At 39.6% G+C, this 13,029-nt stretch overlaps 2 protein-coding genes across 8 annotated transcripts in view; one reads left to right on the plus strand and one right to left on the minus strand.

Annotated features, from left to right (window-relative positions):
* The window catches only part of ZBTB41 (zinc finger and BTB domain containing 41), a 51,036-nt gene extending 46,153 nt beyond the window's left edge, over nt 1-4,883 (minus strand). Inside the window, exons 1-3 of one of the 3 annotated variants that reach the window (XM_033415460.2) lie at nt 4,794-4,883; nt 2,942-4,181; nt 1,723-1,767 (exon numbers count right to left, since the gene is read on the minus strand). In XM_033415460.2, the coding sequence (XP_033271351.1) occupies nt 1,723-1,767; nt 2,942-4,064 (1,168 nt within the window). In that variant the 5' untranslated portion in view covers nt 4,065-4,181; nt 4,794-4,883. Of the gene's footprint in view, nt 1-1,722; nt 1,768-2,941; nt 4,182-4,590; nt 4,754-4,793 lie in introns of those variants that run through there. The other 2 variants (XM_033415461.2, XM_049708098.1) reach the window with 2 other exon arrangements.
* A 62-nt stretch (nt 4,884-4,945) lies between these two features.
* CRB1 (crumbs cell polarity complex component 1) overlaps nt 4,946-13,029 on the plus strand; it is a 267,875-nt gene continuing 259,791 nt past the window's right edge. For all 5 annotated transcript variants that reach the window (XR_007476515.1, XR_007476520.1, XR_007476516.1 and 2 more), the window contains exon 1: nt 4,946-5,710. Coding sequence is in view for 2 of the 5 variants with exons in the window: in XM_004285086.3 (XP_004285134.2) it covers nt 5,626-5,710 (85 nt within the window). In the remaining 3 variants the exon portion in view is untranslated. The remainder of the gene's footprint in view (nt 5,711-13,029) is intronic.

Raw genomic sequence — 13,029 nt, forward strand, 5'->3', positions numbered from 1 at the left:
GAAACAAATGTGGGTGATATGAGGATTACTGGAAAGTAGCCCTTGAACTGTTTTATTTTAAGAATAAAGAGGACTTCTGATAGGGATGATAAAGGTGGACATTTAAGAAACACAGGTCTTCTCCATCTGCATATTCTTTTCACTCTATCCATCACCAGTCCACTGAAGCCTATATTCAGGGCACCTCTGATCTACTCCTGTCCCACATCCTATTCCCAATGCTGCTCATCTGCCTGGTCCAAGCCTGCAACACCTCCAACTTCCTTCTCATCACTGAAGCCAGAGTATCTTTCTAAAACTCCTATGGCCGTCATTTCCTTTGTCAAAGTTTTCTCAACTTTCTATCACTTATTGGATAAAAACTCCTCTGTACTGCATACAAACCATTCAAAACTTGACCTCTGCTTACTTGCCAATCCTCACCTCTTGTCATTTTCATTATGCCTCCTTGCCCACCCCGAAATCACCCTGCCCTTAGCAATTTCCAGAAACAGCTACCTCCATGTCTTTGCAGCTGTGGTCCTTCTGCCTTGTAAGTTCCTCCCTATTCTTTAGGTCTGAGCTCAAAAATGCTACCTGCTCCGTGAAATCTTTCCTAATTCCTATAAGCCTCTGTATTTGTCCTGATAAGATGACCTTATTGTAATATAATTGTATTTGTGCATGTACTCATTAACCTCTAAGATTCTTGAGGACAGAGAATATATCATTTCATATTTATTTGGCATAGTAGAGACACTCAAAAACTGCATTAATGATCAATAAGAGAAGCTAGCATTCCCTACACACCTAAATTTCACACGATATTTTAAGTGATTCACAAGGACTATCCCATTTAATCCTCATAGTAACCCCCATGAGAAGGTACCATTAGCATCATCCCACTCTATCTGTGAGGAAACAAAAGTACACACACAGGTTAAGCAACTCACATAAGACCTGGATTCAAAAATGCAGGCAGTCTGACATCACCACAGCTCATACTTTGTAACCAATATGATAAAATCACAATCTCAATCTCTTGCTTGCTCTCTTTCTCTGTACTGGGGAAAAGCTAGCAAGCCCCAATGAAGCTAAGCAAGAGAGGGGCTAAATAAGAGGGGTATAATGTAAAATACATCCAGGAAGGAGGCTGGAAATAAGCTGACAATGTGCCTTACTGATTCCCACAATTATCTGAACTGAATTTGGTTAAAAAAACTGCAAAACGCCTTCCTCTTAGTACATTAGGACCTTGACCTTGAGCATTCTTTCCCCAAACAGTGTGCACAGAACTCTACTTTCCTGGAAGTTTCCAAGGAAAACCCCAAAAGTGTCTAGTGGTAAAATTATTTGAGGAAATGCCAGGTTAAGTAAAATGAACGGGTTTCTTTACTAAAGAATTTGAGAGCATTAATACAGATAGATGAGTATAGTTATCCCCGTCTTACCTGAACACAGAACCCCTTGCTCATAACATATCTCACGGGCCTAGTTAGTGTTCGATAGGACAGTTTGAGGCCTACAATGCCATTTGCAAACTGACCCCTGCCCACACACCTCAAGTCAAATTAGGTCAAATTAAGGTGTAATACAGGAAGCATGTGCTAAGAATACAAAGTCTAAAAAAGAGACTCAACTTGAAAGATGAAATGTTGTCAGGTATCTCAATACAAAAATGTTGTTCTTGTCTCTATACCCCTCACAGCATCTGTTCACAGCTCTTCAAGGGCATTTACCAACCTGAGTTTAACACGCTACTTGTATCCGCACACTTTTCCAACTGACCTACTCAAAAAAAGTTGTTTTATTCATTTGTATAGAAACTTAAACACAGTAAAAATAACAATAAATAATTATTAAATTGGATTGTCAAAAGCATTCTGATTTAGAAAAAAATATTCAAAGGCATAAGAAAAAGCAAAAAGAGGTTACCACTGCTATGCCATAGTTTATACTATCGAATATTTTGAGAGCAAATAATTACCAAATGCCTATGTAAATGCAAATGTAACCAATTTCCACCTATGCCAATAACAAGTAACTCAACACTCCAAGACACATTGGGATATATTAAACTGTATAAGTAATTTTACAAGGTCAAATTACACTTATCTCTTCTTTTTATCATTCTATGCAGTCGAATATATTTCCCAATTTCATAACTTTGATTTATATGTAAATAGCTGAACTGCTGCAATTTAAAATTTCACATTAGAAAGTCCATATAAGACACCTCCAAAAATTACTTTACTAGCAAATATTAGATCTCTTGAAAGTAAATATTCACTGATAAAATTTTAACTTAAGGTTAGAGACATTTCCTATATAGGCTTTTTTAATAAAGAAAAAGTTGATATATTCATTATTATAATAACCCAAGAATACTATTAGGATACTTCCTTAAGTCTCTGTCTACAGAATGAAATTACATTTAGCACAGTTTTATTCCTAACTATGTATCAGAATAATCTGAAACATCCCAATTCTAAACAGTACTGGATACTGGAAAAGTGACTGTATTTATGACTCACATTATTACCATGCTCAAGGGGAAATAGTATACAAATTATTAAATTACATCTAACATAACCTAATTCAATTTTCTATAATGACTCAAAAATATCAGTTACCTATGAAATTAAATTAGCATATAAATCAAAGCTCTACATTCGTAATTATTGATACTCTGGAATTTTTCACACTAAATACAGGAACTAATGATCTGTCACCTACTGCCACGACATGAGGAAGAGAAAATAAAGGGTAATATAAATACTTAATTCCTGAATCACAACAAACCCATAATAACAGGATAAAATATGTATCAAAAATCAAATATCCTCCCTACTTAAGTTTTCTTTTTAAAAGTTACTTTCAAAGTTTAGTTTCCAACTATCACCTTTAAAATACCCATGAAAAGTAAGTTATGAGAGACAGGAAACAAGCTTTCTTTTCTTACCTATGCGGTCAAATGTCTTATCGCATTTGGGACACTGCAATATTTTTTTGTTACTGTTCTGAATGACTACAGGGGTTAATCCCTCATGAATGCTTCCAACAGAATCACCAGCCTCAGCCTCCTCTTCTGCATCATTGGGATCCTTTTCACTGTGCTCTTCAATGTCAGAGTATTCATCTGACATTTCCTCCTCTAGCTCATCCTCTTCAGCATTACATTCACTGCCGGGATCCTCAGAATCATTTCTATCTGACTTTTCCTTATCAAAACTGTCTTGATTCAAATTGTCTGACCCATCACCACTTTCTTGTTCATCATCACTAGTGTCATCAAACTTAACAGGGCACTTCCGATTCCGTTTTGATCTCCTTGTGGAAAAACTTCTCTCCAGCATTTTTAACCCATGCTTTTTCCCTAATAAAAGGGATCTATGGGTTTTCGCCAAATGATTCTCTAAAGACTTCTTATAACAAAAATGTCTACTACAGAATTTACACTGATGATTACTCGACAGTCTTCCAGTTAACTCACTTAGTGTTTCTTCTGGTGACGATTTTTCAGTTAGCTCAGACTGAAAAGTGGCAACATTTTCGTTATTTAGCAGCTTAACTGCATCTATAATATCCAGGAATTTTGCAGCCTCTAAAACAAGTGGGATTTCATATTTGTACACAAAAAATTCTGATGTGTAAAGAAATTCAAGCAAATGCTGAAAAACGGAGTGAGTTACGTGATCCAGGGTGACAACATCCGTGCTTGGATTTTTGCTCAAACACGCATGAAAATAACTACTGCCAACAGCAACGACGACTTTGTGCGCGCTAAATTCTTTTCCTTCTACTATGATAAGTAAGTCACAGAAAGATGGCTGCTTCTGCCTATCATCATTTAAATACTTCAGCAAGTTCTTATTGTACTGCAAAGAACTCAGAAGTTTTCTCTGATCCGGAGAGGGAGGAAGTTCCTGGTAACAGCGAAGAGCTTCGGGAGCTGGTCTTTCCGTGGAATGAGTGTAGGTTACTTGCTCACACTCCACTGCAACATTTCCTTCCGAAGAATCTTTACGGTAGCCTAGATGGATCTTCTCGTCAAGATGTGAAGTAACCTTTCTCCTTTTCTTCATTGCAGTACAACGGTATCAGAACAAGAAACTTCATAAGTGTCTTGAGGGATTTATAAAGGAAAACTAGATTGTCTTGGATCACAGCTTCTGGAGGGGCGTGCCCGAGGGTTGCATGGTCTGCGAAAAGAGTTATGAACCATGAAAAATAACTGCATGGCCAAGCGATCCTAAATCATTCGCGGCATTGTAAACAAATCCTTCCTAAACGAAAACTAAATTATGATAAAGTCACCGCTTCCACTCATTCGTGGCTGAGATTTTAGGGCGGAGAACAAGGAGGGCCGGGTTAGAAAACACAGCCAACAAAAGAATTTTAAAGGAGGCAGAGCACACCTTGCAGGCCCGATTCCCGAACCGGGTAGGGGAAAGTGGGGCAGAAGGGGAGGCTCCGCGGAGCGCGCCGTGGGTGCAGGTCGAGGCGGCCACCTTCGCGGTGCAGGGGCGCCGGGACAGTGACAACCAGGCCGTCGCGGCCGCGGAACCCACGTCCCCCATTAATACGCTTCCCAGGGGCGGCTAGGCGCACCTCCGCGGGGCCGGCGAGCGTCCAAATGCTGGAGGCGCCCGACGGGACTGCCCCGGGAGGCGCGGAGAGGAGAGCGGGTCACCCGGGGGACGGCCGCCGGAGCAGAGCCTCCTCAGGCCCCGCCGGGTGGAGATCGCGCCGCCGAGGGCGCCCCCGCCGCCCGCCAACCCGCTCCCCGCGCAGACGCCCCGCGCGTCCATTACCGGGAACCCAGGGCTACCCGTTGGCTCCCGGCCGCTGAGCTCCACTCCGGGCGCGCTCGCTCTGGCGCCGACCCACTTCCGGGTTCAGCCCCCGGCCCCGCCCGCCCTTCCCCTCTTGACGCCCTGCCGCCGCCGCCGCAGCCACCGAGCACGTCAACCGCGCGCGCAGCCTCTCGGCCGCCAGACACCCCAGCGCGCGACCCTGCGCCGGCAATGCGCATGTGCGCGTACCCTCCCTACGCATGCTCCGTGAGGCCCCCCGCCACCCTCGCGGCGACCCCAGCGACTTCAGGAGTCCGTTAGTCCGGGTTTTCGCGGCAGTCCGGTGGCCGCTGTGACTGAGCCAGTCGGGGCCTCGCCGGCAGCCAGGCGGGGACCGGCGGAGGGGAAGATGAGGCGGAGTTTCGTAGGGGTGGGCGGAGGCAGCATGCCGCGAGCGGACCGCGTCCTCATGGCTTGTGGCCGGTTGCGGCAGCCCCTCAGCGGAGGGCGAAGCCGTCTCCACAAACGCTGCCCTGCGTCTGAAGAACCCAGCCGGACGCAGCTAACACAGTTGCACCTAGAATTCATTTTAAACTTTTTATTGTCCACAGAAAACACTGAAAAATGTACATACAAGAATACAGCTGGCAGGACAGGAAAGAAAGCCGAAACAAAAAGAAAAGAAAAAGGTCCACAAGGATAACTTTTGGAGCCAAGATTGTGCGTTTCTAACACAGTCGCAGGTGGTGCTGGTATTGCTGCTCTGAGGACCACATGTTTAGTAGCGAGGTCCTAGGCCTGTGACTTTACAGACACGAGGAAAATAAGGCAGAGGCTGAAGCCAAATAGGATGGGTGACCAGGTTGGTGAACCCATGTCCGAGTCCCCTGTGGATGGAAGAGTTACAGAAAAGTTATCGCTGACACTTGTTAACGGTAAGGCAAACTTTATTCAGGGCGTCTACTACAGTGGGGTTTTGTACTAGGTCAGAGAGATTGGGCGCAATTCCAGACAAGGGAAGGTGGGAATTTGTAGCCCAGGAGCCGGCTGGGCGTGGCTGGCATGTCCGTGAACGGAAAACGGCTAAGAGAAAACAAGAGGGGTAAGGGGGGCGGAGTGGGGGCCGGATTCTGGCTAAACTGACCTGACAAGGGTTCTTGCGGGAGGCAGGTGGGATGATCAGACAGGGCTCGAGGAGGAGGAGGAACCAGATGTCAGATATTGAGGGTGGGAGATTCTGGCTAAACTGACTTAGCAGGAACCTTGCTAAAACTGAGGAATGCATAGACAAATAACAGAAGTTCAAAAGTCGGAGGAGCCTAATTGAGAAGGGAGTTTAGGGGCACCTGATTAAAGTTTGGTGAAGGAGAGAATCTTTGTTAGACCTAATCCAATCAGTTGAACGTCTTTACTGAGGAAGCTATTCGCCTCGAGAGCATAGAAACTCAGCCTGATTCCCTGAAGTATTTGGACTCAAGGCTGGAACAGCAATTCTTACCCGAGTTTCCAGCCTGCAGTCCTGCCCTATGGATTTTAGACTTATAAGCCCTCAGAATCAATCATGCAAGCCAGTTCCTTAGAATATCTGTCTGTCCTCTATCTATCTATCCAGATAGATAGAACCAAACAAATGTTGGTTCTGTTTCTCTGGAGAACCCTCGCTAATACACCAGCAATGAACAGGAAGAAAATAAAATTGAAAAAATCATGCCTTTATGTTTTCCTCGATTCGTATAGCACCAACATCCACGTCCCTAAGGTGTCAGAGGTCTTTGTCAGAGGAAGTAGCAGTGGGGCGGGGGGGGGGGGGCCGAAAAAGAAACCGCAGGGACAGAAAGCCAAGACAGAAAGGAAATCTACACTCTTCAGAATCTCTTTGCGGTGTCTTCCTTTTGCTGATCTGTCATGGTCTTAATTCAGCATCCTTTAGCAGGCTGTTTCACAAATTTATTTCTGAAAATGAAAATGTTTTTCTTCATTTATTTGTTGAATATCCATTAAACAACCACTCTGTACCAGGCATGTAACATTTTAAATAAACTTAGTCATAAAAGATGTTACTTGATGGCATCAGAGGTATAAAATACCTGGGAATGAATCTAATGAGTTATGTTCAAGACCTCTACACACAATTCTGTACAACAGGGCTGACAAAATTTCCTGTAAAGGACCAGATATGAAATATTTTAGGTTTGTGAGCTACGGGTAGTATCTTTTCCATTTTATTCTTCATTTTTATGACAACCCTTTAAAATGTAAAAATTATTCTTATCTCATGGACCATACAAAAAACAAGCCATGAGCTGATTTTGGCCTGTGGGCCATTGTTTTCTGAGAACTCCCCCTAAAACCCAACTCAGAGAAATTAAAGAAAACATTGAAGAAATATGTCATATTCATAGATTGGAAGAATCAATATTGTAAAGATGTCAGTTGTCCTCAAATTGATCTGTAGATTTAAAGACATCAATGTATTGGACTTAATCAGTATTAAAAACTTCTGTTTTTCAAAACCAATTAGGAAAATCAAAAGGCAAGCCAAAGATTAGGAGAAGATATTTGAGAAACATATGCCCCCAAAATAAAACGGACTCTTGCAACTAATGAGAAGGAAAAAAATATGTAAAATGAGCAAAATATTAGAACAGACATTTCATGAAAGAAGTACATGAAAGATCTTATCTTTAAATTGCATCTTAAAGGAGATGCTAATTAAAACCACACTGAGATACATCCCTAAGCATAACTAAACTTATAAAGACTGACAGTGTCAAGTGTTGATAAAGATGCAGATCAACTGGAAATCTCATTCACTTCTTTTTTTTTTTAATTTTTATTTATTTATTTATTATTGGCTGCTTTGGGTCTTCGTTGCTGCACACAGGCTTTCTCTAGTTGCGGCGAGCGGGGGCTACTCTTCGTTGCGGTGTGCCAGCTTCTCATTGCGGTGGCTTCTCTTGTTGTGGAGCATGGACTCTAGGTGCTCAAGCTCCAGTAATTGTGGCACACGGGCTTCAGGAGTTGTGGCATGCAGGCTCAGTAGTTGTGGCTCGCAGGCTCTAGAGCGCAGGCTCAGTAGGTGTGGTGCACGGGCTTAGTTGCTCCGCGGCATGTGAGATCTTCCCGGACCAGGGATCGAACCTGTGTCCCCTGCATTGGCAGGCGGATTCTTAACCATCACGCCACCAGGGAAGTCCCTCATTCACTTCTTATTGGAATACAAGCACTTTAGAAAATAGTTGAGCAATTTCATAAAATTACACATATACAAGCTAGCCATTCCATTTTTTTAAAAATAAATTATTTATTTATTTTTGGCTGTGTTGGGTCTTCGTTGCTGTGCGCGGCTTTCGCTAGTTGCGGCGAGCGGGGGCTACTCTTTGTTGTGGTGCGTGGGCTTCTTATTGCATTGGCTTGTTGCAGAGCACGGGCTCTAGGCATGTGGGCTTCAGTAGTTGTGGCATGCGGGCTCGGTAGCTGTGGCTCGCGGACTCTAGAGCACAGGCTCAGTAGCTGTGGCGCTCAGGCTTAGTTGCTCCGTGGCATGTGGGATCTTCCCGGACAAGAGCACAAACCCGTGTCCCCTGCATTGGCAGGCAGATTCTTAACCACTGCACCACCAGGGAAGCCGTAGCCATTCCGTCATTATTCAAGAGAAACCAAAGCATTATATCCACACAGTCTTATATACAAAATTTTATAGCAGCTTTCCTTGTGATAGCCCAAAGTTGGGATCAACCTAAATGTCCAACAACAGGTGAATGGAAAAACAAATATATAGAATACTATTACTTAACAATAAGAAGGAACAAACTAATGCCAAAGGCAACAACATAGATGAGTCTCAAAATAACTTGAATAAAAAACAAAATGAGTATATTCTACATGATTCCATTTATCAAATGTCTAGAAACTGCAGATTAAAATGACAGTTTGTTGCTTAGTCACAATGGGTGGCATCAGAGTTTGTGATAAATTAAAAAAGGGCACAAGAAAATTTTAATTATTTTGATTGTAGTGATGGTTTCACTAGTGTATACATATATCATAACTGATCAAATTATTTACTTGAAATGCATGCAGAATATTGCATGACAGTCAATCTTAAAGTCATAAAAAAAAGAATGTCACACAGACACTTGAACAGGGACATACAATGAAACAATAGAAAAATCGAAATTCCAGAGCTTCAAATTCACAGGTTAATTTACTATATAAAAAGGTAAAATTTCAAGTCTGTGACATAAAGATAGAATATCCAATAAATGAAGATAGATAAAGAGGTGGCATCAGAAATAAAAGTAAGTTGTATATAACCTCAGTGAATCAAGATAAATCCCAAATGGATCAAAAATTTAAATGTAAAAACTGAAACCATAAAAGAACTATAACAAAACACAAACTTCTAAATAACAGTAAAATGGTGAAGGTCTCTCTCACCACGAATCAAAATTCAGAAGCAATTAGGGAAACAAATTGTTAAATCAACCATATAAACTTAAAAATTTTTTTGCATGGAGGAATTCCAGTATCAGCAATGGTGAATTAAGTAGCTGGAACCAATTCTGCTGTGAGCAGCTAGGACAAAATGTTTTTTTAACAAAAGCTACTGTTTTGGATGCATGGCATAGCTACCAGGGTTATGTGTGAGGAATTGTGAGGGCCTGGTCTGCAAGAAAAAGAGGCTCAAAGAGGTGATCTGGCTTTGGGAGGTGGGGGCTTCTCCCTAAAGGCAGTTACTGACTGGAAAGAAGCAACTGAGAGGCTGATAAAATGATTAGATCCTTGACAGACTCATGAGGCAGGGAGACAAACATTGAAATTTAAGGACCCGGAGAAAGGAAGGGCCCTAATAAACACCCTGTGTTTTCAGCTGGGACTCTGAAAGGCCTAACCTATGAGTAAGAACGTACTAGAAATAGACCACCCATCACAACGCTGAAGCCCTTACATTTTTACTCCTTTGAGAAAGACAATCAGGAATTGCTTCTTCTCTTAGTCTCTCTGCCTGCCAGGAGCAAAACCAAATGCTGTCTTGATTAAGGTGATGTCATCCAGACTCTTAACTTGTTAATTTTTAATATAAAATAGCCAGCATTGAATCAAACACCCACACACACAGAGGATATTTCCAAAAAAGTAAAAGACAGACAAAACAGATCCAGAGGAGATCAAGAAAATGAAGTTATTGGACCAATACAACAACAACAAACAAACTATGAGTAATATGTTCAAGGAATTGACAGAATATTGAAAATGGAAATGAAATAGAAATTCTAGAACAGGAAAATATGATAGGTGAAATTAAAAAGAATGGATGTGTGTAAACTAAGATTAGAAAGAGCTGAAGAGAAACTATTGAACTAAAAGATAAATCAGAAGAAATATCCAAAATAAAACACAGAAAGCAGGTATGGGTAATACAGAAAAGAGGAAAAAGAAATATGTAGAACACATAAAACACCAAGCACAAATCTTAATAGAACCGCAGCAGCAGGAGAGGAGAATGACAATGAGGAAGAGGCAGTATTTTAAAAGATAATAGCTGAGAATTTCCCATCGATGAGAGACATCAAGCCAGAGATTCAAGAAATACTAGGAATTCCAAAAGCAGGATGAGTTCAAAGAAAAGTAAAATTGGGCATGTCATAGTAAAACTGCTGAAAATTGGAGATAGGAAAAAATTTTTAAAAGCATGCATAGGGAAAAAAAGTATTGGCATTAGAGGAGCAAAATTAGACCAAGAGCTGACTACCCAATGGAAGCCTAGGAGGCCAAAAGACATCTTAATGATATCTTAATGATGCTCAAAAAAGGTAACTGCTGAGCTAGAACAAATCCTTCAAATGAGAGCAAGATAAAAAGTAGTTGAAATAAGCCAATCTTGAGAGAATTCACTAACTACAGACTCAGAGTTCCAGAAATACCAAATGGAGACTTTTAGGCAAAGGGAAAAATCACAGATGGAAGCAGTGTAGTGAAGGAAAGAGTAAAGAATAACATGAATAAATGCAAATTGACTGTGAAAATAATAATAAAATGACTGTGGGATTAACAAAATAATAACATAAAACACAAGATATATTGAATTAAGAATTTCTAAGGTCCTGTGCTGTCCAGCATGTGTTAAAAGTTCTAATTTATATATAACTTTATTAACTCAAGGATGTTTGTTACAACCTCTGGAGTAACTACTAAAATCAAAATTAAACAAATGTTTAATAAATAGGCTCATAGAGGTGGGGAAATTGAACACTGAAGAATCAAGATGAAGAAAAGAAAGTAGAGAAAAAGAAACAGCATTTGAAACAAATAGAAAAATATAATAAGATGGTAGATTTAAAACCAAATGTAATAATTAATTACTTAACTGTAAATTGACCAAACTATTCCATTAAAAGGACAGTCATTGATAGACTGAATGAAAAAAAAGACAAAAACTTGCTACTACAGACTTGATTACTACAAAAACTTGATTATTACAGACAAAACAAAGTTAAAAGGACATGTTTGGAAAATGATACACTATGCAAATACTAACCAAAGGTAGGTTGATGTATGTATATTAATATCAGACAAAGTAGACTTTAACATAAATGAGTTATTTGAGATAGGACATATCATAATAATATAATTTGCAATCCATGCAGAAGATATAACAATTTCAAACATGTATGCCTGTACTAAATTATCTACATATTTTATAATATATACTTATGAATTTCTATCTATCCATGTGTATACATATTATATACTATTTTATTTACTTATATAAAAAGATAAGTATACTATTGCATAATATTTTATATACTAATTATATATATAACATTATTATATATACATATTAGTACAAAAAAAGATAACTTGAAAACCCCAAATGTTTGGAAATTCATTAATACATGGGTAGCCCATAGGTAAATAGCCCAAAGAAAAAGAAAATAATCTCAATAAAATTTAGAAAATATTTTGAACTGAATAATAATAAAAATATATCAAAACAAATGTGACAGCTAAAATCATGTTTAGAGGGCAATTTTAACTTTAAATGCTCACACTAGAAGAAAAACTGAAAATCCTTGACCTATGCATTCATTTTAAGAAATCAGCACACACACACACACACACACACACACACACACACACACACCCCACACCAAATTCCAAAGAGGTTATAAGGCTGGAAACAACAAAGAACAGATATCAATGAAATGGAAACAGTCACTTAAAAGAGAGGGTCAAGAGTATCAAAGTTTTCTTTTGTTGTAAAAAAAAAAAAAAACAATTTATAATTGATAAGGAACTCTTACCTTCCTGTGTGCCATTTATTAAGTTATTGTCTTAACTTCAAGTCCACCCTTCAAAATTCTGCATTGTGATGCTGGGCTGGAATTCAGTTTTGCAGGCTGGCTACTTGTTAGTTTCTGCAAGGAACAATAGAGATTTTTAAAAAGTAAGAAAAACATGGTTGCAAAGTGACATTCAAGCTCTCCACCTTGTAACAGTACCAAAAGGAAAGGACACTATCAGGAAAGTGAAAAGACAACCTGAAAATGGGAGAAAGTATTTGCATATAATAAATTTGATGAGATTCTAGTATCCAGAATATATTTTAAAATCTTATGAGTAAAAAAAAATAAAACAAAATAACCCAGTTTTTAAAATGGACATTGGATTTGAATAGACATTTCTCCCGAGAAGATATATAAAGGCCAATAAACACATGAAAAGTTGCTCAACATCATAGTCAGTATAGAAATGCAAATCAAAACCACAAGTACATACCTACCACTTCACACCAACTAGGATGGTCATAATTAAAAAGATAACAAGCATTGGCAAGGCTGTGGAAGTTGGAATCCTCATACACTGCTGGTGGAAACATAAAATGGGGCACCCACTTTGGAAAATATTTTGTCAGTTTCTCAAAAAGTTAAGCACATGGGTTACCATATGACCCAGCAGTTCCACTTCTAGGTATATACCCAAGAGAACTGAAAACATATGTTCACACAAAAACTTGTAAACAGATGTTTATGGCAGTATTATTCATTTTAACCAAAAGGTGGAAAAAACCCAAATGTCCATCAGCTGATGAACAAATAAACAAAATCTGGTATATTCATACAATTTAATATTATTCTGCCATGAAAGGGATTAAAGTACTGATACATACTACAACATGGATGAATCTTGAAAAACTGTGCTAAGTGAAAGATGTGAAACATAAATGACCACATATTGTGTGATTCCAGTT

This window comes from Orcinus orca, chromosome 1 (genome assembly GCF_937001465.1).
Source record: "Orcinus orca chromosome 1, mOrcOrc1.1, whole genome shotgun sequence".
In the NCBI taxonomy this organism is placed as follows: Eukaryota; Metazoa; Chordata; class Mammalia; order Artiodactyla; family Delphinidae; genus Orcinus; species Orcinus orca.